This window comes from Trematomus bernacchii, unplaced genomic scaffold (assembly GCF_902827165.1).
Source record: "Trematomus bernacchii unplaced genomic scaffold, fTreBer1.1, whole genome shotgun sequence".
Classification (NCBI taxonomy): Eukaryota; Metazoa; Chordata; class Actinopteri; order Perciformes; family Nototheniidae; genus Trematomus; species Trematomus bernacchii.
This window is the reverse complement of record NW_022987727.1, coordinates 5,816,875-5,836,682: the sequence shown is the minus strand read 5'-3', so window position 1 is coordinate 5,836,682 and position 19,808 is coordinate 5,816,875. Positions and strand designations below refer to the sequence as shown.

The 19,808-nt window shown below is 39.8% G+C and overlaps 2 protein-coding genes across 9 annotated transcripts in view; one reads left to right on the top strand and one right to left on the bottom strand.

Annotated features, from left to right (window-relative positions):
* Positions 1-9,190, top strand: part of ccdc30 (coiled-coil domain containing 30) — a 19,924-nt gene extending 10,734 nt beyond the window's left edge. For 5 of the 8 annotated variants that reach the window (XM_034145503.1, XM_034145500.1, XM_034145499.1 and 2 more), the window contains 13 exons: positions 1-172; positions 953-1,057; positions 1,549-1,719; positions 1,856-2,065; positions 2,650-2,807; positions 2,932-3,097; positions 5,028-5,149; positions 5,788-5,929; positions 6,104-6,240; positions 6,687-6,822; positions 6,949-7,013; positions 7,250-7,427; positions 7,615-9,190. In XM_034145503.1, the coding sequence (XP_034001394.1) occupies positions 1-172; positions 953-1,057; positions 1,549-1,719; positions 1,856-2,065; positions 2,650-2,807; positions 2,932-3,097; positions 5,028-5,149; positions 5,788-5,929; positions 6,104-6,240; positions 6,687-6,822; positions 6,949-7,013; positions 7,250-7,427; positions 7,615-7,638 (1,786 nt within the window). In that variant the 3' untranslated portion in view covers positions 7,639-9,190. Of the gene's footprint in view, positions 173-952; positions 1,058-1,548; positions 1,720-1,855; positions 2,066-2,649; positions 2,808-2,931; positions 3,098-5,027; positions 5,150-5,787; positions 5,930-6,103; positions 6,241-6,686; positions 6,823-6,948; positions 7,014-7,249 lie in introns of all 8 variants that reach the window. The other 3 variants (XM_034145501.1, XM_034145508.1, XM_034145507.1) reach the window with 2 other exon arrangements.
* A 102-nt stretch (positions 9,191-9,292) lies between these two features.
* znf362b (zinc finger protein 362b) lies at positions 9,293-18,877 on the bottom strand. Its single transcript, XM_034145339.1, has 9 exons — positions 18,765-18,877; positions 16,777-16,840; positions 16,231-16,498; positions 15,628-15,732; positions 14,301-14,619; positions 13,556-13,780; positions 12,798-12,876; positions 12,554-12,712; positions 9,293-11,506 (listed from the first exon to the last, which is right to left on the bottom strand). The coding sequence occupies exons 2-9, from the start codon at positions 16,837-16,839 to the stop codon at positions 11,390-11,392; spliced, it is 1,335 nt and encodes a 444-aa protein (XP_034001230.1). The 5' UTR covers position 16,840; positions 18,765-18,877; the 3' UTR covers positions 9,293-11,389.
* Between the last annotated feature and the right edge of the window lie 931 nt (positions 18,878-19,808).

Here is a 19,808-nt window from a genome sequence, read left to right as displayed (position 1 = left end):
AAGAGAGAGACTGGAGATCCAGATGCAGCGCCTCAAAGAGCAGCTCAAGTGGCATCAAGAGCGGCTCTCCTCAACAAAGGAAGCACTTCTTAGCAGTCAGAAGCCTGAACTGCACACAGCTCATATAGAATCTAGGCTAAATCCAGTGGAGAGAACCAAGGATGATGATCAGGTAACAGCAATACATTGGTAGGGTCATTCGGTTTGTAGAAAAGTCTATAATGTGAAATCATCTCAGTAAGACTGTTGAGATATATAGAGGTTTAGAAATGTGGTTTACAGGGTCAAGTAGAGAGAATGTCCTACAACTTCACTCAATTCAACTGAATTCTGCCCTTCAAAGTGCTGAATGACTAACATCCTTACTGTAAGTGTAAACACTAACACTTCCCTGTGAAAGCACTCTCCAACAAATAAAACTGCTGCTTTCAAAATCTAATTTAAGTAAAAGTGTGTGAGTATTGAAAGCAATATTTAAGTATTTTAATGAGACATTTTTCAGCTGATCAAAGAGGTTTTTTTATCCTAAAAACTGGAGGATTTTCTTAACCCCAATAGGAACACTAAATAGGTATAGGTATTAAAAACTGTAACGGAAGAGTTACTAATGCTGTCTTTGATTATATCGGAGTAAAATGTGGAAACTTTCACTCGTAGTGGAGAAGTACAATGTTACATAAAAGGAATATAGTAGCTATGAATCTCTGGAATAAGTAAAGTTAAAGTACCTCTATGTGTACTTGAGAAAGGTATCTGAATAAATGTACTTGGGTACATTCCACAACTGTCCTTGATTAAGGCATATATCGCCACCAGTACAAGCTGATCCTAACCTTTTTACCTTCCTGTAGGGGAAGGTGACCAGAAAGGGAATTTCCTCTGCTAGAATAATGTGTGATTCATATGTGTGTGTGTGTGTGGGTTGTCTTGATAGTTTTCATGTTTGACGCAGGAGCTGAATCATCTGCAGAACCAGCTGGAGGAGCAGCAGCAGCTGGCCGCTCAGCACCAACTGGCCCTGCAGGCTCAAGTCAGTGAGGCGCTGGCACACATCAAGGTGTGCAGGATCATAATAAACCCTTAACATGCACAGATATTCAGTATTATTGAGTTTGGGTTAATAACATCATTGTATTTTTACTGGTTAACTTTAGCTTACACATCAGCTGCAGTAAGTCCCCTTCTTCAAGGCAATCAAAAATGTAATACATATTATTTGATTGAGTAACATCCCTGATATGAATTTAAGTTACGATTTAAAAAAAAAAAAAAAAAAAAAAAAAAACACATTTTCAAAACTATTATAGCTAGTTGCATTTCTGGCAATCTTTCTCTCTTTTATAATTATAATATATGCCAATGTTAAGTATAAAAACTCCAGTTGTGAATCATGCCTTTACGGTTTTTGACTCTTTATCCACGGCTAGTGTGTTTGGTTGATGATTCACAGCAGCCACAAGAACATCTATGATGTGCTACCTGAAAATGATCTGTACTTCCCGTTCAGTGCAAACACATCCCAACCTTGTCTCTCATTCCCCTCTTCAGTCCCAGGACTCGGTGCTGAGCCAGAAGGCAGAGGAGGCGAAGCAGATGAAGCAGGACCTGCAGAGGGCCCAGAGCCTGTTCACCTCCGCAGAGAGGGAGCTGCGCTACGAGAAGGAGAAGAACATGGACACGAAGAGACACAACACCCTGCTGGACCAGGAGAAACTCAAGGTCAGTCTTTTACAACAGCACAGTTGGCACAAATCTGAAGAATAAACTTGGAAGAAAGGTGCTGTACAAAAAGCTGTAATTGTTAGAATACTTGTTACTTTGGTGTTTTTGTGTTTATGTTCTTTTATGCCTTCAGCTTTGTGCAGAGCTGAAGCAGCTCCAGACCAAGCTGGTGCAGTTGGAGCAGTGCGTTCACTCTCAGGCGGCAGAGTGTGAACGTCAGCAGCAGAGAATCAGGGAGCTGGAGTTAGAACTGGCGCGTAACTCCACAAACCGCAGCGCCACCACCAGCCTGCAGGAGGACCTGCAGAACGAGAGGGCCCGGCTCATTGTTGCTGACAAGAAGGTCAGTACGCGCAAATGCTACACAGACTTCAGTGCATTTATTCCAACTTCATATTACATCTGGTAATACATAACCTCTCTTAGTTAGATTGGTAACCTGGTTTCAGGCTTTGTGAAAAGACCCCATGGGATTTTACACCTTATTTACTCCTCATGTTGATGTCTGCTTATTATTGAAATCCACCATAAAACCTACATTTTGAGCCCATAATGGAATATAGTTTCCCATCCTGTGGAAATGACTATGCAGCACAACATATATATTCATACAAATGTACATTTTTAATAACCTAGGACTTCAATGTCCTACTGTAGTTTGCACTTTGAGTTTTATTAAAGTTGACCCTATCTTAATATTAGGTGCACATAAGAAGCATTTGCCCCATGAGAAGATCCTTGGGATCTGTGTGTGCTTTTGTAGAGATGTAGCATTTGTTCTTCCTCATCTGGCATAGCTCTTTCTCAGGGTTATTCCCCAACATTATTGTCTATTTCTGGCCGACACCTTCAGGGATTCTGGGGTTCAGGAGCTCATGTTATCTGTATGTCACTCTGAGTGAAGCCTGTGGCTCTGTTTGTTGGCAGGTGTTGGAGCTACAGCAGCAGCTAAAGAGCGCCCAGCACCAGCTGCGTGTGGAGGAAGCCCGGGCGGGGGAGAGCAGCCGCCTGGAGAGGGACAGCAGAGATCTGTCCGACACCTTGTCAGCCCTGAGAGCCCAGCAGCAGGAGGAGCACATCACCAGGTCACACAAACTGCACTGCTGCTACGCTAAACCCGCAGCTATGGTGGCATAACCAACATATACGACACAATTCCCACGCAGTGTTTTTGTTAACCACCATTCCTTTCCGCCATCCCTATCTCAGGAAGCTGGTAGAGCAGCGTGAGGAGGAGCTGCAGCAGCAGGTGCGCTCCCTGAGGCTGAAGGAGGCCTCCATGACGCGGGCAAACGCAGAGCTCAGCCACCGCGCGCAGCAGCTGGACACACGCCTGGCTGTGTTAGAGGCGGAGCTCAGCAAGGCCAGAGAGGAGGTAAGAGCAGGGTCCATTTCATTTCATTTCATTTCATTTCATTTCAAACCTTTATTTATTCAGGTTGTATCCCATTGAGATCATTGACCTCTTTTTCAAGGGAGACCTGCTCAAGTAGGTTCCACATGAAACATTAAAAACATAAACAGAACAACAAAAGGACATCATACAGTAGCATTACAGGGATTACAAATGACATACTATCCACATGCACAGGTACCAACAGCTTCCGATTCAGTAGCATCCAACCGAGCTTTAAAAACATTTAGTGGCACCAGATTGCTCAGTTTCCATTTTAATTGCAGACTATTCCAGGACAGTGGAGCTGCACATCTAAATGCTATCTTCCCTTAGACAGTCCTAGCAGTTGGCACATTTAATAAAACCACAGCATGCGATCTCAGGCAGTAGCCACTTACAATTCGCCGTGAGATCAGAGAGCAGATGTAGGATGGAAGTTTCCCTAACATGGCTTTGTATATAAAAATGTACCAGTGACTGAGCCTCCGTACAGTTAGCGAAGGCAAACCAGCCCTTGCATACAGGGTACAGTGATGGGTTAATGCTTTACAGTTTGTCACAAATCTCAGTGCACTGTGATACGCAGCATCTAACTTGACCAGGCAATTGGCAGGTGCATTCATATAAATCAGATCACCATAGTCCAGCACAGGTAAAAAGGTCACAGAGACTAGCCTTTTCCTGGCCTCAAGCGAGAAACAGGACTTGTTCCTGTAGAAGAAACCTAGTCTAACCCTTAGTTTTTTAAGCAGGTTATTGACATGAAGTTTAAAAGTGAGACAATCATCAAGCCAGATACCAAGGTATTTGTAACAGGCAACCACTTCAAGTTTTATTCCTTGCGTAGTTAAAATATCTAAAACAGGCTCTGGTGTCTTTTTGGCTTTTGAAAAGAGCATTACCTTGGTTTTATCAACATTTAAAAGAAGCTTTAGTTCAGAAAGCTGAGTCTGAATAATGTTAAAAGCAGTTTGCAATTCAACAACAGGGACATGCACAGTACATAACGGTATCGTCCGCATAAAAATGTAAGGTTGCTCCATCGACATTTTCACCTAAACTATTGATGTAGATGGTCCAACCACTGGTCTCAGGTTATTGTCTTTATTGGCAGTGTCTTTGGATGAAAGGGTCAGCTTAATGAAATGTAACGGGATGTATTGATGCTGCAGGGTTTCAGACACCCAAGGCACCACGCATACTTTTAAAGGTCCCCTAATATACTGTTTTTGATCAATTTATAGTTCTCAGTTATATACAAAACATGTCTCTGAAGTGTTTGGCTCGAAATACCAAACAGATCATTTTTATAAAGATGGATCAAAAAGAGAGAATCTTTTTTCCTGAAACTTTCAGAATCTCTTAACGCAGAGGGGACACATATTTATGTACAGAAGACATGAAAAAGTGGATTTTGCACAATAGGTGACCTTTAATGTATTTTTAACATCATTTTAGACCAAATGTGATTCAGAACTTTTATTCTTAGCCTGTACTTAGCTTTTCAGTGAAAGTTCAGTTACATTACTATATTTGCCAATAGTCTATTATAATTTGGCACCTTTTGTAAAGTGATGCATTTGTTTCAAAGGGGCTAACAAAGGTGCCATAATAGTGATGGTACAATCAGTTAGCCCTCTCACTTTATCTCTACTTCTAATGTCAATATTTTAATCAATAACTGCCAATCAGTAAATTCCATAAAGTGGGGTGATAACATATTTTCTTTAAAACTATTCATATGTTATAAATCGTTTTTTTTTGTCATCATTTATTTTGACTGACACTTCAACAAATAGTCTACACAGTCCTCACAATAACTGGCTAGCCATATTCATTGTTTATATTTTACATTTGTGTAATAGCTGAAAATGCATTTTGAATCAAGATGTGTTGTATATGTCTTCAGGCGAGAGACAGCCAGAAGTCCGTTAACAGACTGCAGGAGGAGCTGATGGCCAGTCAGCAGGAGAGTGACAGGCTGCACGGGGAGCTGCAGCAACTCCTCCTCCAACTGGACACACACATCAGGTGGGACACACACTCACATTGATATAGATATTTAGGTACCACTTTACAATAAGACTACCCTTTATAAAGGGTTTACGAATAGTTTGTAATTAATTTTATAAATTAGGTTGTGAACACTTTATAAATCATTAATAAGCTTTTATAAGACATGAGATAAACAGGACAACTGTGACCGGTTGCTTGCCAAATAGAGAGCCCACATTTATCTGTACTGCTAAGTCTTATATTGGCTACTTAGCTTACTTCGTCTACTTCATCAGCCAGCATCCTTGGTATCTGTTGCTCACAGAGTTGATTCTCGCTAAGTAGCCAATATAAGGCTTAGTCATCTTGCCAAATAGTGAGGCTGTGTTGATGTATGAAAACTGTTAGAACTGGTTTATAAATGGTTCTTAATGATAAATAAAGTGTTTACAACCTAATTCATAACCTAATTATAAACCCTTTATGAATACTTTATAAGGGTAGTCTTATTGTAAAGTGGTACCGATATTTACTTGGAAAACTCCTGTTCTTTGGCAAACAAATAACTACGCATTTCAGATCAACTGGATGGGGTTATAGCATCATTAGTAATAATGACACGTGGAGAAGTATTTGCCTCCCCTGAGGTTAATTTCCTCTGCTCTGCCAACCAGGAAGTACAACGAGAAGCAGAGTCAACACAAGAGCAAGCTGCGTCAGGCCAAGCAGGTGTTCCTCAAGGAGACAGCGCAGAGGGATCGCATCATCCAGACACTGGAGAACGACCTGATGCTGGCCTCCAGCCTCTCTCACAAGGTCACACACACACACGCACGCACACACACATACACACACACGCATGCACGCACACATACACACACAATGCAGAAAGCTGTCTGTGTTCTTTTAGCTCTATAAGAGATGTTTGTGAGAGACAAATATTTTCTAAAGTATCTCTGTTTTTGTATATTTCTCCCTGGTGGTTTTCAGGAGAAGGAGCGGATCCACACAGTGACGGAGGAGAATGAGAAGCTTTTGGGGGAGAAGAGGGATTTGTCGAGGAAGATAAGCGAGGCAGAGGAAATGGGCAGCAACGGCATGCGGACCGCCTCCACTATCCAACACAGGTATCTTAATGAATCCTACATATTTTATATTTATTTTTTACAATCATACCTTCTGCTCTGTGTTTTGAAGTGGCAACATGAGTATCTGGGTATCAGTATACTTTTATTCCAAGTGGAAATTAAGTATTATTATAAAAAATGCGTATGTTAACTTGTCTGAAATATCTCAAATGGGGCTCTCATTGATCAGAACCCCTGTTGTTTTTAATGGATTGTTGTCATTATTTTTGTTATATTTTTCTATATTATGTTAACCTAGTTTTCTCTTTTTTGCTTTTCATATTGGTCTGCCTTACAAGCCTGTGGTTTCTTGATTATTATCTGTATTTTATGAACTCTTATGTGTAAAAAAAAAATAGAATGAATCCTATAGAAACATGTGTTGGTAAGGGACACACAGGGTAAATAGTTTTGTGAGTGACTGCTAACATGAATCTGCATTCTAGGGTCAACGTGTTAGAAGTAGAAAACAGACAACTTCAGGATCGATCCCTGAAGCTCTCCAACCAAGTCGGTTCCTTAGAGCGAGCCCTGAGGAACGTCCAGTCTTACTACAGCCTGGAGGTAACGCCATTCAGATCTGTAAGCCTTAATGGGAAATTTCACCCCAATTTCTCAGGTTTCATTTGTTGTTTTAAAAAAGGTCATCAAGCATTAGCAATATTAGTCTTTGCCGTTTTACTCAAAAGTGTTTCAAATGCTCAACAGAATGCCAAGAAAGTGATCCCCTCTGAAAATCTCAGTGATGGCTTCCCACATACATCTGCGCTAAGGTGAGGGGGTTTTTATGAAGGGAAATTGTTTTATTTAAACTATTTGATTGATATTTTCCTTTTTTTGGTATACTTACAATGCTGTTGTTGGAGCAAAAGAATATTGCTTTAATAATCCTGACAAGAATTCCTAACATAAATTGTCTGCTACACCACACATTGATATGCTAACATACTGTATAGGTGAATGCTTGTTGTGCATTGTCGGCCATTTCTCACAACGTCTGTATTTCCAGTCTGACGTCAGGCTCGTGTGACACTCTGGACATCCTGGATGCAATCTGCCGTGTGAAGGTGGGCGGCCCCCGGGTGTCCAGCCACCAGCCATCGGAGCAGAGCTACCTGAATCTCACCTCCCCATTGGTTCCTCCAGACATCAGAGGCCCGGAGGGGGGCTCTAATAACAGTGAGCAGGTATGAGAGGTGGGAGGTTTACGTAGGGACGTTGCCTGTGTTTGCGACAGAGAGCGATCAAGGAGGATCAGATCTGACCTTTTTCTCCACTAAAATGAGTTCTGTTCAAGTTTTGTGCCGGGGCTAGTGTCGGATTTAGTTCAGCTTGCAAGCTTCCTAAGAACCCGTTTGCTTTTCCACTGACTAGATCCCGAGAGGAGCCCCGTCATGACGACATCGTGTATGTCACAGCTTTTACGCCAGTGCACATTTTTCTCACAATAAGAACAATGAAAGAATGCATCAGAGCTGAGCTCCTTTTGCACTTACTCTTATGAAGCAACATTGAATTGCAAGACCATTTTCTCCTTGTCTCCAGCAACTCTCTACTGCTCTTCGTACACACAATGAACTGTTGTTGCTCCAAGTATTCTCGCTCCAGCCTCTGACGAATACGGCTCTGGGCTCTTGGTGCAGGCCGAGCAAAAAGTCGGTGCTCGAGTTGAACCAATTTTCAGTGGAAACAGGAAAAAGTGGATTCAAAATGTGGCTCCAACTCTAAACCCGCCTTGGAAATGCCTCTTGAAAAAGCACTAAAGGTCAAGTAATCCGCCACTTCCATTAGAGACTCAATATCTCAAAATAATAAATAATCCTTGTTAAAAGGCAGTAATAATGAACGGGAGCTGGCGCTGCAGCTCTGCTCAGGGTGATATCTGTTTTGTATTGAAAAGTAGAAGCTTGTTTGGCTTATTTTTTTAAGTCCAAAGTGATAATGTGAGGGATTTTAAAAAGGCATGTGCAAGTGTCAAAACATTTGAATGACAAACAGGGTGTAATGAGAGCTTTGATTTGGGCGGCACAACCTTATACAGTATGTTTGCCCCAATGTGTGCATACGCCTGGAGGTTGTTTAGTTTTAGTTTGCTTTCACGAAAAGTATACATTTTTTATAATGTCGAGGTACAAAATAAGACAATGTAATTCACATGACACAGCGAATGTCAAAAAGACATTTAACAACGAAGATTTGTTTGAGTTTTAAAATGAGCACTTTATATGAAGTTTACTTTTTTTTGTGTGGAAAATGTAGCAGTGGATACTAACGGTATATCAATAGAATATATTTCCTCCAGTTACTTCTTGCAGTGTTTTCAATGAAGAAATGCCTTAAGTGTTGTTTTTTGAGTTTTTAAGGTGTCAAACCATCTTAAAACACATCAACATTCTTACAAGTTTACAAAGTCGTACCTATTGTAAACAACATTGATAATATTGCGATCTACTTTATGTATAATAAAAGACTGTGTGGTAACAGAGTCCAAACATGGGGGTCCTCTCCCAAACCCCTCCCTCATATAGCTTCTCAGCTGCTGACACTCCAGTATTTACGATATGCAGCTTTGCCTGTGGCAATTCCAAGAGATTCTTTTTGTCTATTTCAAGCAACGAAAGCTGTTTTTTTTTATACATTGGTCAACCTCAGTGGTTTCCTCCAGGGACATTCAATCACAAAGTACTCTTGTACTAAAGAGACGTGTGTCATGGGAATAAAATACACTTTTTCATACCACCATTTGTTGTCACTAATAGAATTGTACACTATGAAAATGTGCCTGAAATTATGAAGTGTTTGTCTTTATCTTGCTGCTGCCTGAACAAGAAAAGCCTTTTTGCGACTGACATGTAAACTGAAATCTAATCAGCATAAATATTTGACTTTTGTTGTATCTTTGTAAATACTTTTTTAAACATACAAATATTTTCATAAATAAAAAGAAATGCATAAAAACTGTAATGTTTGATTTCCCCCCCCCTCCATTCCATCCTGCTCTCTTAAAAACACAGATTCGAAACACATTTTTTGTAAAAACCAAGCGATCTGATGAATTTATAACAGTCTGTTTATTAAACAAGGTAAAGATACAAAGCTTTTTTTCCTTTTTTAAACATTGATAACCTTAGTTTAACTCCTCAATCTTGGCTGTGCATATTTAGTTGTCTAGAAACTGTATATGAAACCACAATGCAAGACAGGAAAAAGTGTAATAAATCTACGCAATATCTTTTCATAGAGAACATGGGTTAAACAGTTATCATACAGGTTACAGCTCAGGAACTCCATGCGGAAGGAAAAAAATGAAAATGCTTACACGACTGAATACTGCAGAACACAATACAGAGTAATGGAAATGCGATGATAAAACAGTTAAGGCTTACATGTAAATAACTGATATAAAACATGAATATTAATAACATATGGGTAGACTAAAATAATTACAGTTAATACATAAACTTTTACAAAACCCAAACAGAGCATGTTTATGAAAACTAAAAAATAGGTACTATAAATGAGTAACATGTTTTACAGTACAGCAACATGTACATTTTCCCATTATCTCAAAAGAGAGAGTAAGTTGAAGAGGCAGGGTCTGTTGTTGGCGTAAATGTCTGTTTTCAGGCCAGTGGCTTGATTAATACGTTTTTATTCTTTTGAAAACATACTATATACTGTATATGTATTTTACATTATTCTCAGTTCCATGTCAGACGTAACATCTAGCTGTAGCACCTTTTTCTGCAGTGCCCTGAAGAATACAGGGTACTCTATTAGTACCATCCAGAGGTTAAAGTTACAGTAAAAATACAGCAAACAATACTGTGTACAATAAAAAGAATACTAAAGGAGAAAATAACCTCAAAAGGAGAAGCATCAGCTCCACATGAACTCATAACATAGGCCTATGGAATATGACTTATACTGCAGTTCATTCCAAATGGGTAAAGCTTATTTAAGATTAAAAAAAAGGATGTAACTGGGTTAGAGTAGCTGTACAATAACTTCACATTTTGGTCCAATGTTTGGGTTTTAAAATTGACCACTCAAGTAAAATTTGATTTCACTTGAAGAGGGTTTAAAAGTAGAGCTGGCACTGGTACATGTGCAATTTATTCAACCTTTTAAAACTACAAAAATAATAGTCAAAGCTTAACGGAGTAGAGAAAGCAGACACACTATAACAAGAATAGCTTTCTCTTAATACCTCAACAAGGTTCATATATGGCACTAGTTAACTGGACGCGAGGAAAACACAATTTAAAAGCAGTGTTTGATCATACGTTATATGATCATAAAGGTGCCGTAAAGATGAATATGGAGTGAAAGGTTTTGGAATTTAAAAAAAACATTCATCCTTCTTCCCTTCCATGTTGCTCTACTTTTTGCCTCGCCAAGTCAATAATGCAACTTCTTAATACAATCATTAAATGTTATAATTGTCATCTACCGATTGCCTTCCTCAAATTTAGATGACCCTGTAAATGTGTACTTGCACAAATATGTGAGTAAAAAACAAAGAAAGTAAAAAAAAAAAAGACTGTATTTTATACACAGTCAGTGCTCTTAGCTGCCACAAGTAATGCCCTTTGGCATTTTCCATCCAAACAAGATTGATACAATTTGAGCAAAAACCACAAGGCCTAAAAGTGCTTTAAGATTATCTTTGGATGTCTCCAGAATACACCCAGCAAACATGTTTTTCTATCCTCTCAATTCTCTATAAAGGGCAAATATCATCTGGCACATTTTGGAAACCCATTTCATGGAAGAGGAAAAAAGAAAAGTAAAGGAACCTAAAACTAAAACATTTCTGATGGCCAATGCATCCGGCAGTTTACATGACGCTTACGAAAGTGCTTATTAAATCTGACGCAAGACATTCTTTGCCTCTCGATCCTCCGGACAACATCTAGCTGTATTTTTTTTTAATACATTCACAAAATAACGCTGTGCTCATTTTTGACAGACAGCCTGTGTCGAGATGGATCATGGAGGCAGCCTGTTTACTGAATCTAGCACTGAATGCTTATGTCAGCTGTCATAATGCTAATGTAAGCCTTATGTAGATGGCTGTGGGTGCATGGCCTCATAAGCTCCAGCCTAACATAGACTTTGAATCCGACCTGCTGCCGAGCGGGGGGGCTCAGATGAGGGAGATGCGGATGGGGATGTTGGGGGAGTCAGTCCTCTGAGGCGACTGGTGGCTCACTAGGTGCTCCACCACCGTGTGTTTGGACATGTGCTTCATAAGGTAGGTCTCCTACAAAACACAAGAAAACACACCAAATGGGCCAAGTTAAGTCAATGACATTAATGAAAATAAACATTTTTGCTTAGGCAAGGCAAGTTTATTTATATAGCACCTTTCAACGGAAGGCATTTCAAAGTGCCTTACAAAAATACAAGACATTAAGGGCATTAAGAAATAGTGCAGCAGAAAAGCAGCATTAAAAAGCAAAGATAATAAAAAACACATAGAACTTGAATAACACAGGTATATAATACATGAATAAACCTGTCTATCAAAGCCTCCCCGAGACCTTTTTACATTTCCCAGAAACTTCCTTTTCTTTTTTAGATTCCCTGAATCTAAGATTTTAAACAAATTTCTTTTAGACAACCAGGATCGAGGGCTTTCAACCTATTTTTGATTCCCAGAATCTGGACTTTAAACCTTTTGATTCTCAGAATCAGGATTCTAAACCTATAGAAATGTCTTTAAGCCTCCCGGAGAAAAAGGTTACAGTGCATTGTACAAACATTTCATCTTTAAATGACATTTGACCCTTATAATTCCTCATAAACTAAGACATATTATATATTAACGCATTACTCGGTAAATAAATCAAGATGTCCAAACTGTAGCACACTTCTACCTTGGAGAGAGCTAAAGTAAACACATTAGAATTGGCAAAATAAGCTTTTATTGTGTTTTGTTTGAAATTAAACCTGTCCTGCATAAATGTAACATGGTTGAGAAGCATTCTCTGTAAGGAGCATAAGCAAAAGCTTTTTTTTTTAAACCCACAGATACTAATATTACTTACTAAAAGATAAAAACAGGCAACATTTATCATTTTAAAAGCTAGGTCTAGCACGTTGTTGGCATTTAGCCGGATTTTTTGAGCAAGAACAAGTTGAAGTGCTAACTATGACAAACAGGAAACGCAGCTAGTTTCAGGCGAAGTCAGGCCGAGTGTTATCAAAGGCCATCATCTCCTCAGTTGATATAGAGTTAGACAGAAGGTCACAACTGGAATACCCTGACACATCAAATCAACAAACTGATAACCTGTGGTCTACTCACTGAGGTGTATGCCCGGCCACACATGCTACAGCAGTAGGCCTTAGCGTTTTTGATGGCGTGCGCTGACAAGTGGATCTGCAACGATGCTGAGTCTGAGTAGGCACGGTAGCAGTTAGGACATTTATACGGCTTGTCTTTATTGTGCTGCCTCTGGTGAGACTGTTGGGGAGGAAACAGAGAAAATCTGTTAATTTTAACATCTTTGCAACTTGTTGTATTATCAACTGTGTGACCATGTACTGACCTGGAGGTTAGACAGCTGGGTAAAAGCCTTTTCACATCCGGGGTGAGCACATTTATAAGGCCTATCGCCAGTGTGGATTCTGTGGCAGAAGAAGCAGAAACATTTTAGATTTGTAATGACTTTCACAACAGACTCTATAAATCCCAAGGCACGACTTAAAGATCTCCTATCATGCTATTTTCAGGCATATATTATGTTTCTCAGATATATACAAATATATTAAAAACATGTCTATGATGTGTTTTGCTCAAAATACCAAACTGTTTACTACAAGGTGAGTTCCTTTTTTTATTTCCTGCTTTTTTACACATACTCTCTTCTGTACAGGTTAGCTCTGAGTGTTAGCGATGGTTGCTAATGTAAACAAACACCATATTACTTCCAAAACATGTAGCGCATTGTTTCTGATAGCGACATTTCTTAGAGATTTGGTTACGGAGGAAAAGAGAGAGGGTTTTATTTTCTGACGCTTTGTGAGTTACCTGACACACCGGGGACACATATTTATGTATAAAAGACATAAAAAAGTGCATTTTGCATGATAGGAGACCTTTAACACATCTCATACCCAGTAAGAGAAAACCAGAGCCACAGAAATAAAAAGAAGTGTGAAAACACAAGAAAGTACCCACTTCAAAATGCTGTTGTAGAATAGTATCTGAGTGTAGCATAGTAAGTTAGCGGTAGCTGCTAAACGGCTATTACTTTCCCTCACACTAGCTTGACCTCTGCTGCTTTGTGTTCACAGAAGCACCGACCTGGTGTGCTGCTGCAGGTGTGACAGCTGACGGAAGGAGTTCTCGCAGTAGGAGCAGTGGTACGGTTTGATGCCCAGGTGGATGCGCAGGTGCTGGGACAGGTAGGAAGCGTTGGCGAACGTCTTGGAGCAGTGGGGACACTTGTGAGGTTTAGCCTCCGTGTGGGTCTTGGAGTGAATCTGCATATCCGACTTGGTGAGGAAGGTGAGCGGGCATATTTTGCATCTTGGGAATAAAACAAGGACACATGAAACGTGATCAGATCAGGTTCATTTAGTCAACATCGTATAGAAATAGAGGTTCAAAGAGTAAGAACATTAATGTTTTGATGTATTAAACCACTGCTGTCTCAACACCAAGACCACTTTAGTCCTTTTCTAGACATTAAAAGCTAAATATGACCAATTCTGAATCATCATTGAAATCCAAACTAGCACTTTGTCCCAATCATAGTAAGCAAGTATAGCATATTCAAGCATTCAAGATCAGTTTACAGCCCACTGAGGGAAACATTCATCCAATCAGGTTAAAGATAGTTTTGTTATGATGTCTCAGAGGAGCACATCCCAATCACCTACATTTGACTTAGGACCAAACTTGTCTCAAGCAAATGTATATTGATCTTTTGTCGACCACAATTCAATTTGGCGATTTGCTTTAAAAGGCCAGTGCTGAAAGAAAATATCCTCCTCCCTGTAATGCAGTAACACCGTAAAGATAACAGCAGCAACTTCCTGTGCCCTACCTGTAGATTTTTCCCTCTTTGGGCGCTATGGTGAAACAGCCTTGGTCGGCGAGGATGGGGTAGGGCACCACCAGCAGGGGACCAGTCGCATTTTCAGCTTTGATCTTCTTCCGTCCCCGGGGTGTTTTGGGTGGGGGGCCCAACAGACAAGCCAGGCCGCCTATCTTCATGTGCTCCATGCCAGGACCGCTAGCCAGCCCTGAGATAATGTTGATCGACGGGGAGCCACCCAGGCGGTTCTGGCTGCTGGAGGTAAGGGTCGTGGGAGTCAGAGCCTCGGAGGTGCTGTGGCTGTCTTGTCTGGATAATGGAGCCAGGCCTGTGGAAATGGAAACCACAGCTGTTTTAACACCTAGCAACACACTACATGTGGCTGTTCAGATAAACATTTTAGATCCCACCTACATTTTTAATGACATTTGAAAGCAAGCAACAGTTTGAATTTTTTAATGTCCAGCTAATCCAAAGAGCTATTGGTTTCCATTTGTTTCCACAGTGATGCACGAAGCATTTGACAGCTTTAGTTAGTTTAAAGATTCAGATTTAGATTAATAATAGAAAAGATAAACTAAAATAATTGATTGTATTTTTATAGGCTATGATAAACTTTATTGAACCCGGCTGAAATTCACAAGCTATACCGCAATAAATATATTAAATAACAACATTCTTATTTTCTTAATTGTTGAATACATTAATGCATCAGTAGTTATACTTCATTCAAGAATGCATGATGGTTTGTAATAAATGTGCTACAACTTGCAAAACCACTGGTATGGCGGTTTAACATGATAACATTATTATCCATCCACCTGCCATTCATTCCAAATGAGATATGTTCTGGTTAAATTGTTTTCATTCTCATAAACTCACTGATGGTTATACCGTTTAATGAACGTTTTCCTGAAATGTATGGGTATATATTTTTTTTGTACTTAATTGTATTTTTTAGTATTGCCAATGCTCAGCCTGCTGGAGATACAAACTATGTGTTTATCTTCCCACTTCAAACCTCAGGAACCATTTAATAAATAGTCTTATTTGAGAGTTTGCACACCTTTATTCTAACAAACTTAAGACACAATCAAAAATATCTCACCAGTTATGTATGCTGACTATCTAATGCACTCTTAATGTTAGTTCAGTAAACGTACATGTCTTATTTATGGTAAGTCCATTGTAATTTACCAGCAACATGTGAGTATCCTTGTCTACTGAGACAGTTTCACAGAAGGACAGAACACGCTGCTGTTTGATTTGAACGACAGCAGATACTAATGTTACTTCCTATTGTCAACAGACCACAGAGACCACCTGACTGCAGTACCTGAGCGATGGTTGAGCCGGAGCTGTTGCTCGGTGAGCTGCCTCATGTGCCAGTCCTCCCACAATCCTTTGGCCTTCACCCCTGACTTGTCGTCCATATTGCCATCTGGAAGATGTCAGGTGAAGGCATTTTAATCGGTGCAAAGTAAATTAATTCTTGATATAGACAGACAGGATCAAAACACTGTATAAAGGTCTGCAGATACAACACAATGGGAAGTGAACAATAATTGTCTAATAGAGATTGTCAACAACGCAAAATCTGAGGTCCTTATGCTAAATAATTTCATAAATAATAATAAACCACAGGCCGTATGGTTTGACATTTTTTAATACCTGGGCCAATATACTGTAGTCACATAACAGCAGTTATTCCAAAATGATGTACGATATAATGCTGTCTTGATACAACCAGCATTACATGGACTTTTCCATACGTGACCCAAACATATCATTTTTTTCAAAACAAAAATGTATGATCAAGAATAACATAAAGAAGACAGAAAATCTGACCATGACAACTTTCATGCTTGCCAGTTTGTGTTACTTATTCTAACACATTTGGAAAGTAACCGTCCTAATAACAGCAGAGTAAAGACTGTACCTTGTCCGGAGCTGGAGGCAGGGCGAGCATGCAGAGCGATGTCCGGCTGTCCGGAGCCCTGCTGCTGCTGCTGCTGCTGCGGGTGGTGGCCCGGCACCTGCTGGGGCTTCTGCAGTGACATGATGTGCTGAGCGCTGCCATCCAGGGACGAGCTTTGCAGCAGCAGAGACTGCTGGGAAGGGCTGGAGGTAGGAGGCAGGTGCAAGGGTCTGATCTTCTCGGCCATCAGTTGCTCCTTGATCTTGTTAATGAGCACCAGGTTATCCAGCTGAAAGGGTTAAAGCAAGGTCATGCTCAATAGAACAACCACCGTGTGTGAAAGTCATTCATAGCCCGAAAAACACATCCGGGGGTTAGGAAACACTGACCAGCAGCCCATAGTACATGCTCAATTATTGTTTTTATATCTACAAGTTAAACAAACGATGACAGATCCTTACTTTAAGAATGTGTTTCACTGAAAGGCTGATAAAACATTCACACATGGAAACAGTTTGCAGTTAAAGGTTGAAATGTTGTAGTTTTTACAAATGTGAATGGACTTACCTGGCCAGGCATGGATGGAGGTGGCGGCCAGAAATACGGGTTGTTAAATCGAGGCTCCGCCATCCTGAAATTAATCAAATGTATTTTAGTCACAGGGGTGGGTGTGTCTATGTAGGTAACACACAGCTGTAATTGTTATGTAAGCTATGGGTTTTGTGAACTTTAAGAACTTAAATAAATCAAATAATTTGGTCAAAAATACATTAAAGGTGGGGTAGGTAAGTTTGAGAAACCGGCTCGAGATCGCTAGAATTTGAAAATACACAACCAGAGAAAATCTGCCACTTCCTTACAGAGCCCCTCCTCCAACACACACGAACGCGCACATGACCAATGAGGGCACGAGATAAGTTTGTGCACAGATGGAAAGCTGACAGGCAGGTAGGCCATCCAGTTATTTTAGCCGGGCCGGCTAAAATGATTGGTCGTACTTTTTACAGTACTACGGCTTCCACAGATGACATTTTTTTATGGATTTTTTGTCAAAGCACTTAAGATATTCATTGCTATCGGGATGTTAAGAGCATTCCATGGAATATAACAAAAAGTGTATCTCGAGCCGGTTTCTCAAACTTACCTACCCCACCTTTAAGAGCATTCCATGGAATATAACAAAAAGTGTATCTCGAGCCGGTTTCTCAAACTTACCTACCCCACCTTTAAATAAAGACTTTATAAGTGAAAACGTAAGACAATTTAACATATTTTATAAAAAAATGTATAGTTTGAAAATAAATCTACAAATAAATGTCTTAATTTAATGTTCACTAATTAGATGTGATACTGACATCTCAGTCTTCCTCAACAGTTAAGAAGATCAAACTTTATTCCCAGAGGAGGACCTTGAAACTTTGAAAAGTGCTCAATGTAATAAGTCCACCTTAAGTTTACACTTCTTTGACAAAAATGTAATTGAATAGATTATAAAAGATGTTAAGGAACTGTTTTGACATTAAAGATAGTGTATTTATTAAAAAGAAAATCCTAATATAGCTATGTTCATTTATAAACTTATTATAACAGTGTGGGCAGTTGCTATGATACATGTGTGTACATAACTCAGTGTGTAAGTTAGGCCTACAGTGCGAGACTTTCACCTTTAAGTTTACACAGGTCAAACATCAAAATGCCACCTAGAAATATGAAGTCACTTAGAAGAGACAGCGGTGTGACACAGCCTAGCCGATTAGCTTGAACATTTTGCCCCTCAATTCCTTTTGTCTGAGAGGGGAATCCTAAAAATAAGTGAACGTCGCTTTAAATGTGAAGATAAACGCAATGTTTTAAAGAAACAACTTAGCATTCTTTGACTTTTGGGACATGTCTGCTGCCTGAAAGCATCTCGGCCCTCGGACTGAAATAGGGTTTTTTGCCGTTCGACCCTCCCGGTGCGACTCAGACATTCTCAGACAGTTTTCTTTAAACATTTCCAGACAAAAGAGAAACAAAAATGGCAGCCTTATTTTTATAAGGCGGGACGCCATATTCTGCAGACCCCAAAAATTTAGGAGCGTGAACATCTGATCGCGAGGAGTTTGTTGGGGGGAATAAGCGAGGCGAGGCGGACACAAAGGTGTGTTTATCATGTCAAAGGCATGAATGATTGTTTACGGCGAATTGCAGGTTTGAATAGCCCGGCCTCCCCACCTCCTAAAAAAAACTGACACTTCCTACAACAACCATGCCCTGCAAAAACAGCACGGAAACGGGCAAGATGCAGCTCGACCCAAACAGCACATCGATTAAAAACAACCGTAGCACGGCGTTAAGGTCAAAATGTAACCGGCGCACAATGCCCTTCCTCCCGAAAGACGCTGTGCCATCCTAACCAAATTTCACTTTTAGGGCTGCTTTTTTCACATTCTGCAACTTTTGGACGAATCAAAGGACAGCAATTGCGATGTGTGCAAAATGCACGCATTTAGGATGCTATCGGTTATGAGATGAATGCACAGCAGTGAATACACGAAAAACACATGCACAATTACCTTGTGTCCAGATAGCAGATATTGTCTTGCGAGTACAGCTATAATATAAAAGCTTCTTTCTGCCTGCCTCCAGTCGGACCACCGCTTCCGGGTCGCTTTGTTCACTTCTGGGTGCTGCTGCTGCGAGCTCCGTACAGTACACACACAGAGGGGAATATTGTGCTAATGTTGCTGTGGATTTTAACACGGTGACCTACTTTGTTCACGTTTAACGGACAGCGTGCATGCATGATTTTAATAACGTTATTTCTGCGTGTGTTTGGGTCGGATTTAGCAGATCACATCCGCAGGGCTGGAAGTAGCACAGCCTAAAATAGCAACGCTACAATGTACTATACTCCATTACAAAGAAAAGTACTGTATCCAAAACGTCACTCAAGTCAAGCTACGTTACCGACTATTGATTGTAGCAAGATAAAAAAGAAACATTTATAAAATAACGGCCCATTTCAGAGCGTTACATGCATCACATCAAAAATGCATCACATACTGTCAACCCATCTTCATCATTATGTGTTATATGTGACATTTTACTATATTATTATAGGCCTGCTATAAATAAAACTCCCAGTCAGATAGATACAGGGAAGATACGAATGTAATGTTTCTCAAATGTATGTTAGTGAAAAAAAGTAGAAGTATTTAAAACTTAAATGCACCTGTATCCCAGTCTGAGTCAAAGCCATGACTCCATAGAAAAAGTTGATTTGATATTTCACTTGATATTACCAGATGTATCATTAATCAAATGTTACAACAATGAACTACATACAAAACAAATAAACAATACTTTAAATACAAACTATTGACCAAAACAGGATTGAGACAGAGTTGTTATGTGTTGTTACTTGCTTCATTTGACAATTTAGTCATATAACAGTGTTATAATTAGGTTTAATGTAGCTTGGACATTTGTTACGTCTAAACCTCCATATAACCAAAGTCATGCTTCTATGAGGATGGTTTCATAAGATTCATTTTTATGTTAATACAGCTGAATCCAAGTGTACTACTACATTTTTTCCCCAGATGTTGACATAGTTC

Bases quoted from the DNA above. Each gene is read 5' to 3' on its own strand.
- znf362b (XM_034145339.1), bottom strand. From the start codon at position 16,839: ATGGCGGAGCCTCGATTTAACAACCCGTATTTCTGGCCGCCACCTCCA. The intron at 16,499-16,776 runs GTAAGTCCATTC...TAACCCTTTCAG, and splicing joins CTCCATCCATGCCTGGCCAG to CTGGATAACCTGGTGCTCAT. The intron at 13,781-14,300 runs GTAGGGCACAGG...TTTATTCCCAAG, and splicing joins AAAGAGGGAAAAATCTACAG to ATGCAAAATATGCCCGCTCA.